At 35.3% G+C, this 15,865-nt stretch overlaps 1 protein-coding gene across 12 annotated transcripts in view; it reads left to right on the forward strand.

Moving 5' to 3' along the window:
- Window positions 1-15,865, forward strand: part of SNX14 (sorting nexin 14) — a 93,619-nt gene that overhangs the window by 40,307 nt on the left and 37,447 nt on the right. For 6 of the 12 annotated variants that reach the window (XM_023205223.3, XM_023205225.3, XM_023205229.3 and 3 more), the window contains exons 8-16: window positions 3,441-3,597; window positions 4,936-5,011; window positions 5,756-5,800; window positions 5,909-5,989; window positions 6,080-6,194; window positions 9,673-9,828; window positions 10,134-10,258; window positions 11,056-11,114; window positions 14,115-14,141. In XM_023205223.3, the coding sequence (XP_023060991.2) occupies window positions 3,441-3,597; window positions 4,936-5,011; window positions 5,756-5,800; window positions 5,909-5,989; window positions 6,080-6,194; window positions 9,673-9,828; window positions 10,134-10,258; window positions 11,056-11,114; window positions 14,115-14,141 (841 nt within the window). The remainder of the gene's footprint in view (window positions 1-3,440; window positions 3,598-4,935; window positions 5,012-5,755; window positions 5,801-5,908; window positions 5,990-6,079; window positions 6,195-9,672; window positions 9,829-10,133; window positions 10,259-11,055; window positions 11,115-14,114; window positions 14,142-15,865) is intronic. The other 6 variants (XM_023205226.3, XM_023205230.3, XM_023205231.3 and 3 more) reach the window with 3 other exon arrangements.

Here is a 15,865-nt window from a genome sequence, read left to right on the forward strand (position 1 = left end):
GGTGCCTGCCATCAAACTCGGCTAATTTTTTCTGTATTTTTTAGCAGAGATGGGGTTTCACCGTGTTAGCCAGGATGGTCTCGGATCTCCTGACCTTGTGATCTGCCTGCCTCGGCTTCCCAAAGTGCTGGGATTACAGGCGTGAGCCACCGTACCCGGCCTGATACAGATTCTAAGGCTCAAAGGGATTGTTTCATTTGTTTAAAATCTTATCAATAAAGAAGTAGAACTGGGACTTAGCACAGCTTACTGTGCTAAGATACTGTACAGAGAGTTCTGACTTTTATGTTCATGATATAAATTTCTAAAAGACCCATGCCCCAAATTCTAATGAAAAACAGCTTGGCAAATAATTTAAAATGCATTTCTTATAAAAACTATGTCCTTTGCTAATCCCGATGCTTTAGACCCACAAGTCCAGATAGCCTTGATTTACCTTCTTAGTACTGTTGCCAAGCTGAACTCGGGTCTGCTTTCCCAGTGTGCAGAAAAAAAGCAAGCACTGACACTGGGATTTTCAGCAAGGGAACGTGAGGCATTTATTGCTAACAAGGAGAACAAGCAGCTACTGCTTACGACCTGAATTCCCCAGTGGCATACAAGCAAGGGTTTTTAGACTTGGGGTAAATTTCAAGAAGCAAAAGTTATATGTAAAATTGTAAGTCAGTACATGGAGGTTATACATGGGTTGACTCAGAAAGCTGGGATATCTTGAAGTGGGGACTTACAAGTGATAGGTGGATTCAGAGAGTCTTTGGTTTGCAGTTGGTTAAGAAAGCAAGGCTTTGTCTAAAAACCTGGGGTTAGCAGAAAGGAATGTTAAGGCTTGATCTGTGGGTGTAACTCTCTCCAGGCCCCTCAGGAAGAAATTTAGAATGGTGGTTAGAGTTCAGTCCTCAGTTCCCCCTTGTCTGAGGTCTCCATGACAGTGGTTGACATGTTCTATTTAGTGGGGGTCCAGGTTTCTGAAAAATAATTCAAGGACATATGTTACAATTTTATCTTTAGTTTCTGTAGGGAACCAAACATCCTGTGACTCTGGCTTACTTGGGCGGCTGTTGTTTATGTTATTATTTTCTTGTTTAGCAAGTTATTCACTCACTTTCCTAATTGCTGGTTGTAGGGCTAGCTTAGGTGCCTGCAATTTCCCTTGGGACTCGAAAGTTTTTTCTTTATTTTTATGCTGGGGGTCCTGGCAGGCCCCTAAGGATTGCTGCTCCATCTCAGTACTCACACTTTTGGAATGCATATAATGCCTTTTTTTGGTGTGTGAATATGCTTGCATTCTATTTCAATAAACACAGAAGGAAATAGTTGTAAAATAAATGCCATTGAATTAGGGTTAAGATTGCCAACACAGACTCCATGATTTGAAAAAACTGCACCGAGTGCAGAAAGGGAAAATCATCACTTGCCTTTCCACTTAGTCTTTTGAGGTCTATAAAAAGGAGCAATACTATTAATTTTACATTTGAAAATACTAGTTATTGCCAGGTCTAAAAAAAACTTTGCTAACATAACTTTTATTATCAGTTAGTATTTATTAAGAAATCTATCCTTTCATGGGTTTCTACTTTAAATAGTATTATATTTCCTATGTCCTCTGCTCTGGGCAGAAGATCCAGAACTTAACCAATGAAGCCAGATTCTATTGTGAACACAAGTTCTCTGAAAAGGGATTTGAGAGTAAAGAGACTTCGTTTCAGGGAACAGTTTGCAAACCAGGGAAACATAACCTTCTGAAACAAAGCTGCATTCCAGAGGACAAAGAGTTCTGGTTTTATAGCAAGAGTTCCTTCCCAGGTTCCCAATCAGGCCTCTTTATGCAGATGAAGGATTACACAATCAGATTGGTCAGTGCAGCTGAGTTCTGATTGGTTGATACTGCTGAATCCTGATTGGCTGGGACAGGTGAGCTTACATTGGTTGGTTCAGGGGAGCCCTGATTGGTTGGTTTCCAGGCCCAAAACCAGAAATCTGACAGATGTTTCTTTGAAATCGCTTCTAGAGGGAGGGGATTTCCAGCCACAGGAACTGGTTTTGCTTGATTGTAGAAAGAGAGGTCGTATGAAAAAGTTTCATAGCATCTTTCTGAGAACACAGAGTATATAACTGCTTCCTCACCAGCTATAGTGGACTGGATCTATTTTAAATTTGAGTTTCTCAGCTAGGGGGATTCCATTTTGTCTGAGGGCATGTTTTGATACTCTAACTGCTTTAAAAGGTTACTTGGATGTGAAAGCAGATGCAATTGAAGAATTTTGAAGCAGGTGCAGTGGCTCATGCCTGTAATCCCAGCACTTTGGGAGACCGAGGTGGGTGAATCACCTGGAGTCAGGAGTTCCAGACCAGCATGGTCAACATGGTGAAGCCCCGTCTCTACAAAAAATATAAAAATTAGCTGGACGTGGTGGCGGGTGCTTGTAATCCCAGTTACTAGGGAGGCTGAGGCAGAATTGCTTGAACCTGGGAGGTGGAGGTTGCAGTGAACCGAGATCATGCCATTGCACTCCAGCCTGGGGGTAAGAGCGAAACTCTGCCTCAAAAAAAGAAAAAAAAGAAAAATTGAGGCCTGTAATCCCAGCAATTTGGGAGGCTGAAGTGAGCAGATTGCTTCAGTTCCGAAGTTTGAGACCAGCCTGGGCAACATGACAAAACCCCATCTCTACAAAAAATACAAAAATTAGCCGGGCACAGGAATGCCCGCCTGTGGGCCCAGCTACTCTGAAGGCTCAAGTGGGAGGATCGCTTGAGCCGAGATCACACCACTGCATACCTGCAGCCTGGGTGACGGAGCGAGACCTTGTCTCAAAATAATAATGATAATAATTTTGAGTAGGATAGTTTTTGCTTTTGGAGAGGATAAAGAAGATACAGCATTTGGCAACAAAAGCCTTATGTGTGCTAGAAATTGTAAAAGTTGTTTCATCTAATTTTTTCCACTTAATCATTTGCTATTATTTTATATAACTTGTAGAGACGTAACTTTAAATTTTTGTTTGCAAGAGGGTCCATTTATCAATTTATTGCAAAATAAGCAGACTTTTAATAAAGTGCACATTGAAAAGAGGTTAGGAAAGGAATGACTTGGTTACATATTTTTTTGGAAACATTTCCATTTACTGCAGCCTTGTAATCTCCGCCTCCTGGATTTAAGCAATTCTCCTGCCTCAGCCTCTTGAGTAGCTGGGACTACAGTCGTGTGCCCCCATGCCTGGCTAATTTTTGTATTTTTTGTAGAGACGGGTCTGCACCATGTTGGCAAGGCTGGTCTTGAACTCCTGGTCTCAAGCGGTTTGCCTGCCTCGGCCTCCCAAAGTGCTGGGATTACAGGCATGAGTCACCACGCCCAGCCCATGCTTTTCTATTTGTTAGTGGAAATGACCGAAATTATTTAATGTCACTTAACTTGTTTCAATATTTATCTTTGATCTCTATAGTGAAAAATACAGAGTTTTTACAGCAAGCTGCTTTAGAAGAATATGGTCCAGAGCTTCATGTTGCTTTGAGAAGTCGAAGAGATGAATTACACTATTTAAGGAAACTTACTGAACTGCTTTTTCCTTATATTTTGCCTCCTAAAGCAACAGACTGCAGGTATAAAAAGACTAGACAATATAATAGTATTTGCATAACATGCCATATGTATATTGCTATTTTTGATTATGATAGGAGTACACTAAAATTTGAGGTTAGCCTATGAATAGCTTTTTATTTGAAAAAATTTATTAAAATATTAATATATAATTTATTAATTATGGTCTTAAAATGCCAATTTAAGTGCTATTTGTGGTGTGTTGTGTAGTTTAGAATTTTTCTTTAAAACTGATCTTGGACGTAAAATATAAATATGAATAAAATTAATTTTTCATATCATTATATTTTATTTCATTGGTGTTCCCCTTTAAAGACATGCACATTATAACTATAATAGGCAAAAACACTTAAACAAACTGTATAGATGAGTTTATGTTTCAAGGTATCCAACTGGGAAAAAGAATTGGAGGTCATTTAGTCTGTTCTTCCTTTTTCTGGCTGGAGCATGTTTAGATTATTCCATAAGTTATCTTGTTACTCTTACCCTAATAACCGTTAGAGGAGTAATCATGTCTTATTTTTAGTGATATTTAAAGTGATGTACTTTAAATACTACTTTTTGTTTAAAATTTTTATGTGATTAAAATTATTTTAGTATTTTGAACTGCATGATTTTTATACTAGACTAGTTTATAATAGTAAATATGATTATAAATATATTTATAATATTAGATATTAATTTAAATATGTATTAAACAGTTAAGTACTCTTAGGTAGGAAGTATTTTCTTTTTTTTTTTTTTTTTTTTTGATATGGAGTCTTGCTCTGTCGCCCAGGCTGGAGTTCAGTGGCATGATCTCAGCTCACTGCAACCTCCACCTCCCAGATTCAAGTGATTCTCCTGCCTCAGCTTCCCCGTTAGCTGGGATTACAAGCATGCACTACCACGCCCAGCTAATTTTTGTATTTTTGGTAGAGACGGGGTTTCATCATGTTGGCCAGAGTGGTCTCAAACTCCTGACCTCGTGATCCCCCCACCTCAGCCTCCCAAAGTTCTGGGATTATAGGCATGAGCCACCCTGCCCAGCCAATAGAGAGTTATTTCCTAATGTCCCCCACGTTCCTCCTGTTAAGGAATACTTTTTTTTTTCTCTTAAGTAATACTTGATTTTAGCCAAGTAAGAACTCTAACTCTTTGCTATTCAACGTGTGGTCTGCAAACCAGTAGCATGAACACTGGTTGAGAGTTCGTTAGAAATGCAGAATTTTAGGGCTTAACCAAGACCTACTGAATTATAGTCTCCATTTTAACAAGATCCTTAGGTAATTCATATGCCCTTGAAAGTTAAGAACTAATATAAATCACGAAATATAAACAGTTATTATTTCTTTTTCCAGATCTTTGACTTTACTTATAAGAGAGATTCTGTCTGGCTCTGTGTTCCTTCCTTCTTTGGATTTCCTAGCTGATCCAGTAAGACTTAATTTTTTTTTTTAAATTGTTACAAATTACACTTAATATAAAATTTAGTATCTTAAACATTTTTATGTATATAGTCAGCGATATTGAAAACATTCATGTTGTGCAAACATCCCCATTCCCCATCTCCAGAACTCTTCACCTTATGAAACTGAAACTCTGCATCTGTTAACAGTAACTCCTCATTCCTTCCTCCCTCCAGCCCTCCTGGCAACCACCATTCTGCTTTCTGTCTCCATGAATTTGACTACTCTGGGTACCACATATAAGTGGAATCACAAGTATGAGTCTTTGTGACTGGCTTATTTCACTTAGCATAGTGTCTTCAAGGTTCATCTATGTTGTAGCATGTGTCAGAATTTCCTTCCTTTACAAGGCTGAGTAATATTTTATTGTATGTGTATAACATGTTTTGCTTATCTATTCATCCATTGATGGACACATCGGATGCTTCTACCTTTGATCCAGTAAGATTTTGAAGAATTAAGAATGACTTAGAAATATTTTAAATGCCAAAATCAGAATAGCTTTTATTTGTCCATTTTCACAAAGGTTAAGAACCTCTTTTGTAGATGTAAAAAAACTCCTGCTGTAATACGTATGTGCATATTTTTTACCACTGGTCCATTTATTTTTTCATTTTTCTAGAAACTTACATAATATGATACAAGTTATGAAACTTCTGGGGAGAATACAGTAATGGAATTATTTTGACTTATGTTTATTATTTTCCACTAGGATACTGTGAATCATTTGCTTATCATCTTCATAGATGACAGTCCAGTGAGTATTGAATATATTAGAAAACACTTCAGATTGCATTGAATTTTGATTTTGTATGTCAAATCAAGTGGGAATTTTACTGAGTTAATAATTCTCTTTCTTTCAAAGCCTGAAAAAGCAACTGAACCAGCTTCTCCTTTGGTTCCATTCTTGCAGAAATTTGCAGAACCTAGAAATAAAAAGCCATCTGTAAGAATTTTCAGCAATAACACCTTTTTGATATAAACAATTTTAGAACTCATTTATGTAGCTTAAACGTAATCTTTCTCTTATGTCAAGGTGCTGAAGTTAGAATTGAAGCAAATCAGAGAGCAACAAGATCTTTTATTTCGTTTTATGAACTTTCTGAAACAAGAAGGAGCGGTGCACGTGTTGCAGTTTTGTTTGACTGTGGGTGAGGCTTACCTGTGTATTTTAAGAAAAGTAATTTTTAAACCTTTTAATGTATTTGAATATTTTAAATCAGATCTGATGTTGTGGTACTCATCTATCATTGTACTAAATTTCATATGCTCGATTTTCTTTTTTTTTGTTTGAGATGGAGTTTTGCTCTTGTTGCCCACCCAGGCCGGAGTGCAATGGTGCAATCTCAGCTTACTGCAACCTCCACCTCCCGGGTTCAAGCGATTCTCCTGCCTCAGTCTCCCGAGTAACTGGGATTACAGGTGTATGCCACCACCCCAGCTAATTTTGTATTTTTAGTAGAGACGGGGTTTCTCCACGTTGGTCAAGCTGGTCTTGAATTCCCGCAGGTGACCCGCCCACCTCGGCCTCCCAAAGTGCTGGGGTTACAGGCATGCGCCACCGCGCCCAGCCATCTACTCGATTTTCTAACAGCATCTGTGAGTTTCTCCCAAGTGCCCACTCCTTTCCAGATTGGGAAATAATCTGTCACTAACTTCATTTAAATCCGAGTAGCAGAAAAATAAAAGCTACTAAAAGTGCAGTATAATGAAAATATATTAAAGACCCAAACTGTAACCCATGTCAATATCACTTCACAGTTTTTGTAAAGGATTGTTTTGATTAAATTATCAAATATAAAAATGCCTCATTTTGATTATAAGCTCTCTAGCTTTATAGATTATTGGATTTATAAGAAACTTTATAGACTATGAAAAAATTATTTTTAATGCATTTAATTTCTTTTTAAAATATAACTTTAAAAAATTGAGGTATAATTTGTACAGTGAAACTCATAGAATTTAAATGTATAGTTTGATCAGTTTTGCACATGTGTACATCCATGTAACCTGCATCTTTATCAAGATCTAGAACATTTATTTCTATCAGCCCAGAAAATTTCCTTAGGATCCTTCCCAAGAGATCCACTCTTTCCCCTACTCCTGCCAAAGCCATCGCTAGTCTCATTTCTCTCACCACGGATTAGTTTTGCCTGCATAGTTTTTTTATATAGATTGAATCACATAATATGTATTCCTTTGTGCCTGGCTTCCTTCACTCAGGATAATGCTTTTTAAAGTTCATCTATGTTTTTGTCTAAATAAGTAGTTTGGGCAAGGCGTGTGGCTCATGCCTATAATCCCAGCACTTCGGGAGGCCGAGACAGGTGGATCAGTTGAGGTCAGGAGTTTGAGACCAACCTGGGCAACATAGTGAAACCCTGTCTTGACAAAAATACAAAAATTAGCCAGGCGTGTTGACTCATGCCTGTAATTGCAGCTAATCAGGAGGCTGAGGCAAGAGAATTGTTTGAACTCGAGTGGTGGAGGTTGCAGTGAGCTGAGATCGTGCCACTGCACGATGACAGAGTGAGACTCTGTCTCAAAAATAAATAAATAAATATGTCGTTTGTTCTTTGCTGAGTGGTATTCCATTGTATGAATACATATATCTTTTATTACTTTATAACTATTGACCAGGTGCAGATACATTTAAGATTGTTATATCTTCTTAATGAATTTATCCTTTTATCATTATAAAATGCTCCTCTTTTATCTTCGGTAATGTTCAGTCTTGAAATCTACTGTGTCTGATGTTAATGTAGCCACATCATCTTTCCTTATATTTGAGTGTGCATTTGTATATCTTTTTCTATCTGATTGAAATGTTTAATGTATTTCTAGTAAGCAGCACATAGTTGCTCTTGCTTTAAAAAAAAAAACTAATTTAGTAATCTTTGTTTTTTAATTGGTATTTGTAGCACATTTACACTTGATATATTATTACATGTTTATTGTTAGGCCTTCCATCTTGGTGTTTGTTTTATATTTGTCCTGTATATTCCTTGCCTTTCTTTTACTCCTTTGCTGCCTTTCTTGAGGTTGAGTATTTTTTAGTATTTTGTTTTATCTTTCCTATTGACTTTTTGAGTCTGTTCTGTTATTTTTTTGATTGATCAGATATTATGTTTTTTTTTTCATTTATCATAGTCCTAATTTAAAAATATTTTAACTGCTTCAGGAGCAGTGTAAGAACCTCATTGTACCTCAGAGCATCCCCTCCTGCCTATTATTGTGCTCCTGTTGTTACGTATTTTAATTCTTCATAGGCTATAAACCCACAGTACATTATTTCTTCACTAAATAGTCATCAGGCTTCTACATGTGTGGAATGCACACACACATTCATTTTTAAAGATTCTTATAATTATTGGCATATTTACTGTCCCGGTGCTCTTCATTTCTTTCTGCAGAACCAGGCTTCTAATACCATTTCTTTCTGCTGAAAGAAATCATTTTCACAGTACTTATAATACAAATATGCTGGAGATAAATTTTCTTAGCTTTTGTCTGTCTGAAAAGATGGCATGATCATGGCTCACGAAATACAACCTCAACTTCCTGAGCTCAAGTCATCCTCTTGCCTCAGCCTCCGCGAAGTAGCTGGGACTACGGGTGAACACCACCATGCCTGGCTAATTCTTTATAGAGACTGAGTCGCACTATGTTGCCTAGGCTGGTCTTGAACTCCTGGGCTCAAGTGATCCTCCTGCCTCAGCCTCCCCAAAGTGCTGGGATTACAGGCATGAGCCACCACAGCTGACCTTTAATCAATTTTGACAATTCCTGGCTGTCTTTTCAAATATCCTGCCCCTTTATATGCATGTTAACTCATACAGGAATGGCAGTTATATTCTGGGGCCTCACAAATCTTATATGCTATATTCCAACTTTTTTTTTTTTTTAACTCTCTTTTTTCCCCCTTTATATTTTGGTTTGAATGATTAAAAAGTAAATGGTAAACTCCTTATTAACACATCTTGAAATAAAATGAGAAAACAATTGGTATTTTGGCTGTCCTAATACAACCATCTTTTATTTTGGAATAAACATTCATTTGTTTAAACTGTCAGTTCTGCCACTAGTTTGCAGCATTCATGATGGAGAGAAATATTGTTTAAAAACATTGATTGGAACTAAAAACAGTATTCATATTTATTTTTATTTAGTAAATCAGATTTCAGAATAATGAAAGACTTGTGGTATAATAAATTAATCCAATATTGTTCTTTAAGGAAACTATTAGAAGTGTGTTTAGTGTCCTGAATTTTAGCAAATTTGTATTGCTATGTATGTATTTACATATTTTCTGTTAATGTATAAAAATTGGTTGATAGGGTGCAGCACACCAACATGGCACAAGTATACATATGTAACAAACCTGCACATTATGCACATGTACCCTAGAACTTAAAGTATGATACAAAAAAAAAAAAAAAATTGGTTGATTGCATTTCTCTTTTATTGAGTAGTTATCTTATTCTCAAATATTTTTTAAAAACTTAGATGAATTAGATTGCTTCTAATTGCTGCTGTTAGCATTGGCTACAATTAGAATGGGACTATTAAGTGTTTATGAATAGTTTTATATTAAAATTATTTTTTCTTTTTCTTTCCCTCATTTGTTAGAGGAATTTAATGATAGAATTTTACGACCAGAATTATCAAATGATGAAATGCTATCTCTTCATGAAGAGTTGCAGAAGATTTATAAAACATACTGTTTGGATGAAAGTATTGACAAAATTAGATTTGATCCCTTCATTGTAGAAGAGATTCAAAGAAGTAAGTCAAAGACGATAAGAATAACTTATTTAGCATTCTTACAGTTTTCTCATTTATTCTCTGCTTACTATTGCAGCAGCTGTCTGCAGTACATGGGCAGCTGTTATTCTATTTCACTAATGAGATGAAAGCTTTAAAGAAAAGACTTATTTATACTTTACGTATTTGTCAGAACTAGAGCTTGGTTGGTCTAATTTCTCAATCTAGTGTGTTTCTTACAGTGGAGTTTCAGTAAAATGTAGTTTTAGAGCTGTATATGTTTATGCTATTTATAAATAATTTCTACAGTAGAATTTTTTTAATAGTTGCTGAAGGCCCATACATAGATGTTGTGAAACTTCAAACTATGAGATGTCTTTTTGAAGCATATGAACATGTCCTTTCTCTTTTGGAGAATGTATTTACTCCTATGTTCTGCCATAGTGATGAGGTAAGTCAAAATATTAAGCTTGTTTGAGGATTTTTATACATAATTTAGTAGTAGTTCTGATTTCATTAGATGAGTGATTCAAATAACAAAATAAATAGAAAAATAAAACAAGATTGCTGGGCACGGTTGCTCACACCTATAATCCCAGCACTTTGGAAGGCTGAGATGGGGGAATCACTTGAGTTCAGACATTCAAGACCAACCTGGCCAACATGGTGAAATTCCATCTCTACTAAAAATACAAAAGATTAGCTGAGTGTGGTGGCACATGCCTGTAATCTCAGTTACTCGGGAGGCTGTGGCAGGAGAGTAGCTTGAACTCAGAAGGCCAAGGTTGCAGTGAGCTAAGATCATACCACTGCACTCAAGCCTGGGCGATAGAGCAAGACTCTGTCTCAGTAGAAAACAGAACAAAAAAACCAAGTCTTTTCCGCTATGTAATTAAGTGAAGATTAAAAAATAATTGCAAAAACAATTATCAATACCAAAACCTGTTTGTATTTATGTAAGTAGATAGATTAGGACCAAATAGGTCTGCTTGGTTTGCCATATGCCTGAGCAGCTTTGTAGTACTGCAGTGATGCAGAAATCTCATTGTATACACATTATTTAGAAACCTGTGGAAATCATCTGTGTTTGCAATATTTTCATCCTTGCCCTATTTGACAATGTCTGTATTCACTTTGATTGAGATAGCTTTTTCCCCCCCCAAAACTGGAAAGTAGTAAACTAAGGTAATGTGTTTTAATATGAATTGTAAGTGTAATAAATGGTGATTAGTATTTGTTATTTTAAAGTATTTCAGACAACTTTTAAGAGGTGCAGAATCACCAACACGCAATTCAAAATTCAACAGGTAGGTTGTATATTTTGTTTTTGAACTTGCTGATGCCAATCATTCTATGATAGCATCATTGTCTTTATTAGCTATTTTTCTGAATGAATATGTGGTTCCATTGTTATATGAGTAGACAAGGCATTTTACTAGTGAATTGTAGAACTGTCTTCTATATAGTGATCTGAAAATGCCTGAAATTCTTTTAGAAAAATTTAACAAGATACATAATGTGGCCTTGTTAATCTCATAATAATATATATTAGTTTTGATTACTGGCTTTATTGGAGACTAGGGACTGAATGCATAAGTGGCATCCACAGATAACTCAGAATTAAATGTTTTAGAGAAAACTTTTTTTAAAGAGTGCTTACTGGGTATAAAAGTGGAGGAATGTTTATTTCTTTTTTTGGCTCTCTGGAAATCTAAGTGTACAGTTAAGGGACCTAAAGAAAGGTAATAGAAGAGAAAAGCTTTATCTGTTTGTAAACTGGATAATTAATGTTCTGATTTGTCTTTGCAAGATTACATGTACAAAATTGACACAGATACCAAATGTATAAATCTACAGAATAGATTTATAAAGAAAATATATGAATAAATATATATTTTAAGTCACTATATTAATGGCCGGGCATGGTGGCTCACACCTGTAATTCCAGCACTTTGTGAGGCTGAGACTGGTGAATCACTTGAGGTCAGGAGTTTGAGACCAGCCTGGCCAACGTGGTGAAACCCTGTCTTTACTAAAAATATGAAAATTAGCCGGGCATAGTGGCACATGCCTGTAATTCCAGCTACTTGGGAGGCGAAGCAGGAGAATTGTTGGAGCCCAGGAGGTGGAGGTTGCAGTGAGCCGAGATGAGCCACTGCACTCCAGCCTGGGTGACAGAGCGAGACTGTCTCAAAAAAAAAATTAAGAAACTCTTTTGACTTCTTATGTATAAGGTAAATGAATCATTTCATTTACTTTTCATTTTCGTTTCTAATCATTTCATTTACCTTATATATGTACAAAATTGACACAAACATCTCAACACCTTCCAATTTGAGCAAGCATCTAATAAACATATAAATAAATTGGATATGTACTACAAAGAGAGAAGTAGATAAGTCAAGAAATGGGGCAGTGTTTTAGATAGTTAGTAGAAGGAAAAATGTGAAAACCTTAGCCATGAGGAGAATATATTGTATTTCTTGACATAACCAAGTGTTATGGGAATAGGTGTTTCTTTGAACGTTGAATATTAATTCTGATTTAATGCCTCAGTAGAAGTAGTATACATGTAATAACTTTTCTGAAAGGTAGAAAATACATTTAGGATTATTTGCAAAATTACTACTTTTTAACTTTTTCCTAAAAATTTATATGTTATAGCCATAATGCTTAGATTTTATTTAACAAAAATCATATTCATACTATTTAAAATAACATTATTTGCCCAGGCCACATGCCTTTTCTTGCATTTGAATTCTTTTCTAAGGAGTTTCCTTAGAAAAGGAGTTTACCGGCATACTTGAGAAGCAGGTAGAAGTTATCCTTGTTTATAGACATAAGATGTTTGGAGTTTCATACGAGGGCACGGAGCTAATGAAATGCCCTTTTCTAGGACCATTTAAGGGCAAGTGGTTCTGTGACCTTAAAAGCCTGCTTGGTAGATGGCCGGGCGTGGTGGCTCACGCCTGTAATTCCAGCAATTTGGGAGGCTGAGGCAGGCGGATCACCTGAGGTCAGGAGTTCAACACCAGCCTGGCCAACATGGTGAAACCCTGTCTCTGCTAAAAATACAAAAATTAGTCGAGTGCGGTGGAACACACTTGTGATTCCAGCTACTTGGGAGGCTGAGGCAGGAGAATCACTTGAACCCAGGAGGCAGAGGTTACAGTGAGCTGAGATTGCACCACTGCACTCCAGCCTGGGCAACTAAGACTCCGCCTCAATTAAAAATAAAATAAAATAAAATAAAAAGCTTGCTTCATAGTTAAAATCTAAGTCAAGGTCATAACTTCAGAGGTTAAAAAAGCCTTCTTTGCTACTTTGAGAACACTTCATTATTTTCAGCATATTAAAGTACTAATTTTGTTGGCTTTAAAATATAAAAAGGCAGATTATATGGGTTCTTTTCATTCTGGATACTGATTATGACTTTTTAAAGTATGTTTTTCTTTATGGTGATCTGATTTTAGTAGTTAACTATCAGTCTTGTCAGGACTCTGCTTCTGTAATATTTAATGGTTTATTTACCTATATACAATAAAAGTTTTTTAACATTCTTTCATTGGAGATTTAGAATAGCTTTGTTAATTTGCTATTAAATGACTTAAATTACATAAAATATGTATTCATATAGTTGACGTCTACATTTTATATTTTCAAAGTAAAATTCTAATGCATATTATTTATCATTGTTCTCTGTTTCATTCTTCACAAAGTATAACTTTTGTTTTTTAATATTTAGAGACCTTTTGTTAACTGTGCTTCTTAGCTTAAAACATTTTTTTACTCAAGCTAAAAACATGTGAAGTATAAATGATTCTATCTACCATGGACACAAATTTAATGTTGGAAAATATGGGTTTGTTTTTTGTGCCAGATTTTTGGTGGTTCAGTCTCTGCATACTTTCCACTGTATGAAAGAAATGGTATTCCTAAGGACAAAGAAAAGACAATTATTTCTGGATATTTAATTTCTAAGAATCTTTTTTAATGATGTAGAAAAAGTCAGTTATTTCCTGATATATTTAATTTTTTTCCATGTCACCCAAGAGATAACATATTTAATTTTTAAGAACCGTTTTTAGTAATGTAGACTTCATCCAAACACAAAAGACAGCTATGTGCGTTTATCTTGCCTTTATCACCTTATTCATGAGGATTTCTTCCCTTTGCAAAGATGAATGTTATACACCTGTGTAACTTCTGAAGCTTTTACATTTTGTTTTGTGTTCTAGAAGTTTATATAATATCTGGACTTTCTTTCTTTCCTCTCCTTGTATAATTTCACATACCTGTTATTGCAGAGGTAGCCTAAGTTTGGATGATTTTCGGTAAGTCTTGAGCATGTGATTCTTTTCAGTATTAAATGTTTTTAGAAAGTACATTGTGAACAACCTAATAGAAATAAAAAGGAAAAAAATGAAACACTATAGTATTAACTGCCATTATAGCCTAGTTATTTAGGATAATCTTTTAAAAGGGATACCTACTTTTAGTCTAGATATGTCCTCTTTGAAATAGCATGTTATGTCATCATAAAATAAAAATGTCCTGATACTTTAAAGATATTTTCATTAATTTGTATCTTGTTTTTTAAGGCTGTTGACTCATTTTTGTTCTTGTTAATTTTGCTAAATTAATTTTAGAATTATTTGTGTTTAATTTTTTTTTTTAAGAAGTATCATGTTTCTGTATTTCTGGGCATAATCGCAAGTGAGACTTTAAATTTCATATTTCAACAACCCCCATTGTTTTGTAATATCCATGTTGTAGAGACTAGAATAAACTATCTGGAGTCTAGAGATTTTAAAAATATTTTATTAACATTTTTATGTCTTGGGAAGCATTTTTTTTTTTTAAATCAAGGACAGTTGTGTCTACAATTCTTGTTTAAAAAAACTCTAATTGTATGTTTGTTTAGATAAAATAATCTAGTTTAAGTACCCCTTTTACTGCTTACTACTTATTATTAGTGTTTTTCCAGAAGTTTGATTTACTTCTTGGATGTGTGTAAAATACACATTACTACATATTGGTGTATTTGAAACTTGATTAATTTTCTTTCTGTAATTGTATTATTTCAGTAGATAACTTAATTTTCCTCACAAGAGTAATAGCTATACACTTGAGCATTCAAAACAAACTTTCTCAGATGATTTTAAAGTAGTCATTTTTATTTGGATATCTGTTGTAAGAGAAGCATTACATAATGAACATGACTTTATTTTATTTCATATATGTTTTCGAGATGGAGCCTCACTCTGTCGCCCAGGCTGGAGTGCAGTGGTGCCATCTCGGCTCACTGCAACCTTTGCCTTTTGGGTCCAAGTGATTCTCCTGCGTTAGCCTTCCCCTGCCACCTCACTTGGCTAATTTCTGTATTTTTAGTACAGATGTGGTTTCGCCATATTGTCCAGGCTGGTCTTGAACTCCAGACCTCAGGTGATCTGCCAGCCTTGGCCTCCCAAAGTGCTGAGATTACAAGTGTGAACCACTGTGCCTGGCCTTGAGCATAACTTTTAAATTGGGTAAAAGTTATGGTTTTAGTTGCTGAAACATTGGGCAGTAGGCTAATGGACATTTTTGCTACTTTTAGCTTATTTATTTTGTTGCTTTTCAGCTATTTCTGCTTTCAGAAATTCAACTTAAAAAAAATGCAAAACCAACATTTAATATTTATGGCAGAGCAGACTGCTTCCTAGGGCTACATTTGCTTTTATCCCTGTGCTCATTGCTAACCTTTCCCTTTGGCACTTTTCTTTTTCTTAAAGTTCCTTCTGAAAATGAAGTGGTGAGAAAACAATAGTTGACATTTTTCTCTGTTGCATAATTTTAGTACAGTTACTCTAAAGGGATGTTTTCAGTTTTGAACAGATCTTAAGCATTTTTTTAATCTATTTCAAAATATCGCAATAAGAACTATATTCCGCTAGGGGGCTCTCATCTTTTAAAAATTTTAATCCGGTTAATATTTTAAAGTTAATACTAGGTAAATTTTGAGTGTTTATAAATAAATATTGTCCCATTTATTCATCCACCAAATTTAAACTTTAAA

Source organism: Piliocolobus tephrosceles, chromosome 5, assembly GCF_002776525.5.
Source record: "Piliocolobus tephrosceles isolate RC106 chromosome 5, ASM277652v3, whole genome shotgun sequence".
NCBI classification, from domain to species: Eukaryota; Metazoa; Chordata; class Mammalia; order Primates; family Cercopithecidae; genus Piliocolobus; species Piliocolobus tephrosceles.